Source organism: Myotis brandtii, unplaced genomic scaffold (genome assembly GCF_000412655.1).
Source record: "Myotis brandtii unplaced genomic scaffold, ASM41265v1 scaffold1279, whole genome shotgun sequence".
NCBI classification, from domain to species: Eukaryota; Metazoa; Chordata; class Mammalia; order Chiroptera; family Vespertilionidae; genus Myotis; species Myotis brandtii.
This window is the reverse complement of record NW_005354503.1, coordinates 342,617-345,437: the sequence shown is the minus strand read 5'-3', so window position 1 is coordinate 345,437 and position 2,821 is coordinate 342,617. Positions and strand designations below refer to the sequence as shown.

The 2,821-nt window shown below is 52.7% G+C and overlaps 1 protein-coding gene across 1 annotated transcript in view; it reads right to left on the bottom strand.

Moving 5' to 3' along the window:
* Nucleotides 1-1,647: 1,647 nt before the first annotated feature.
* NRL (neural retina leucine zipper) overlaps nucleotides 1,648-2,821 on the bottom strand; it is a 2,701-nt gene continuing 1,527 nt past the window's right edge. The window contains exon 3 of the mRNA XM_005859616.2: nucleotides 1,648-2,820. Coding sequence (XP_005859678.2) covers nucleotides 2,721-2,820 — 100 coding nt within the window. The 3' untranslated portion in view covers nucleotides 1,648-2,720. The remainder of the gene's footprint in view (nucleotide 2,821) is intronic.

The window sequence follows — 2,821 nt, the reverse complement described above, 5'->3', positions numbered from 1 at the left end:
CCTCAGCCTCTACCCATCATGTCTCAGATGCCCACTGGGCAGTCTGTAGCACCCACAAATACCATTAAGAACCAGCACCTTTCAAAAACTGGGCCAGAGTTCACCAGGCAGTCACATGTCTCTACACTCTCACCCCAACTATGTACCAAGGAGATCTGAGGAGCCCCTATCCTCACCTCCCGATCCCAGGGGGCCCAGGCACCATGGGGGTTAATTATTGGAGATGGGGAAGGTAATAAGGGGCTGTCAAGGGGGCAGGCTAATGCCTTTTTACAGCTGTCTCCAGAGAATCCCAGCTGAGCCCAAGGGGTGGAACTCCAGCCCCCACACAGCTGTGGGGTGAGGCCCAGAAGGGGTGTGTGGGGAATGAAGGAGGGCAGGAGGTCTGCTAGTGAACTAAGAATACAAAAGGGCCATCTAAGGTCTGTGCTGCCTGGTTTTCCTAGTTGTTCGAATGTATGTGTGTGCTCATGACTGCACATCCCTGGTTTCCTATGAGTGTGGCCTTAATGGTTCAGGTAGTCCAGCTGTGTACTCTTAATAACATTCACAATAGCAGGGCACATTATTGTTTAGCCAAAGAAGAACCAGGAGCCCTGAAACTTGAACCCAGGCCCATCTGACTAAAGTGCACACACTATCAATCACTAGTGTGCAATTTCTGTGTGGAATATATCTGAGTGACCCTCATCTTGTGACCCAGAGACACTTGTGGATGGGCGTCTCTGTCCGTGTGTGTGCCTCAGCCAATCGAGTAAAGTGTGCAAGAACAGTAGTAGGTCTGGATTGCAGCTTCAGAGAGCAGGTAAGACATGTGTGAGATCCAGAATGAAGGAAGAAGAGCTGGGCTCCTGAGGGATCCTCCCTGCCCCAGCCTCTCCCTTCAGTGATGTGCGTGGAAGGGGATGAAGGAGGAGAGGCTAAAGGTGCCATGAGCCAGCCATTGCCAGTAGCCAATAGCCAGTAGTGGGAAAAGAAGAGGAGAAAAGTAAGAAATCCTGGGAGAGATGAAAGAGAGGCCTCCAATGCAGGCTCCTGAGTGGAGGAGGGACAAGCTGGGCTAGAGGAGGGGGAGGCAGTAACAAGAACTGGGATGGGAAGAGACAGCTGGGGAAGCAGTGGTTAGAGGGAGCAGAAAGGTAGAGAGACATGACAGTTTCTTCCCCCATGCCTGACTGCTTCTCCCCATTTATTATGTCACTTAGAGGACCTATGACAGTAGCTGGTGAGGTTGCTGCTCCCAGTTCAATGCCTCTGACCGGCCCATATCCCCCACCCACTCTCACCATAGGCTGCTGAAGCAGAGGGCTGGATTACCATAGCAACTGTGAGACCTCAGAATAGTCACTGATGCTCCTGAGCTTCTGTGCAGTAGTGGTGGGAGGGGCAGGCTCCATCTGGCCCAGTCCCCACACCTCCACCCCATTTTTATTGGGCCTCCAGCCCAGGTGGGGCTTCCCAGTCTCTCTCTCTCTCTCTCTCTCTCTCCTCTCTCTCTGGCTTCCCAGTCTCTCTCTCTCTCTCTCTCTCTCTCTCTCTCTCTCTCTCTCTCACACACACACACACACACACACACACACACACACACGTCTGAAGCAAGGATAAAAAATGAACACTTCTAAATTACAAGAACATTAGCCAATAGCATAAAGTTCTGTCTGGAATTCAAGTTTAATTCACAAAAGCTGCACTCTCAGCTCTTTGTCATGCTGGGGCAAGTCTCACCTCAGCCCTCAGAAAGGCAGGAGGTAGCAGGGTCACCTTATGTAGGTCTGGAGGTCAAGGCAGCCTGTAGGGAGCAGCAGAGGACCTGTGCATGGCTCATCCAGTGTGTAGGCTGCAGCCAGGAAGCTGGAGCAGGACAGGAAGTCCCTTTGGTGAGGTTGTCTTGGGGAGACCACTGGACTCCCGCACTAAGGGTGCCAGAACTGGAAAGGTAACAGAAGTCATCCAACCCGAATGAGGATTAGATGAGGTAACCAAGACCCAGGGAACAAATGATTTGCTCAAGATTACAGTGGTATCCTTGGCAGAGCCGGAGCACCCAGGTCTCCAGACTCCTGCCCAGGGTTCTCTCCCAGCCCACACTAACCACCCCCAGAGCTCCTCAGGCCTTTGCAGCTCTGGGCCCTGGAAGCCACTGGCTTGGGTAGGAGGAAAGCCTCTTGGATAAAATTCCTCGTCTGTCTTGCTATTGGAAATTAAAATCTTGAAAATGCAATAGTCCTAAATGGGGAGGTTACAAGCCCCAGAATGAAAATACAGCCTTCTTGCTAATTACTGCCTAATGCACTATAGGTTGAAAACCTTTAATTAAAATATACACCACTCCCTCACCTCCCATGCACTGTCACTCAGCCATCATCCACGCCCTTGCCCTCCCCCCACCCACACCACCTCCCACACACACTCACACACAGTGCCTGGTACTGGTTCCTGCTGATCTCAGTATCCTGGTCGTGTCGATTTGGGCAAAAGATAGAGGGTTTCTGTACATGGCCCGCTTGAAGGGAGGGGAACCCTCTCCCAGAAAATGACCATCATCTAACCTCGGTACATGCCTTAAGGGTCCAGGAAATTTGGGGATATTGCTGTGGTCACACAAAGGAGTGTCTGGCACCAGAAGGCGCTCAATAACCACCTAGTGAATGGGACAGCTGCCTTCTGGATGGTGAGCCCACCCCAACCTATTCCACCACCACTCCGTGGCCCCAAGAGGCTCAGAGGAAGAAGTGAGCGTGGTCCCCGGGCCCGGGGCCGCTGGAGGACAGCCGGTCACAACGAGCCTTGTAGAGGTCGCGCTCCCTGGCCAGGCGGGCCA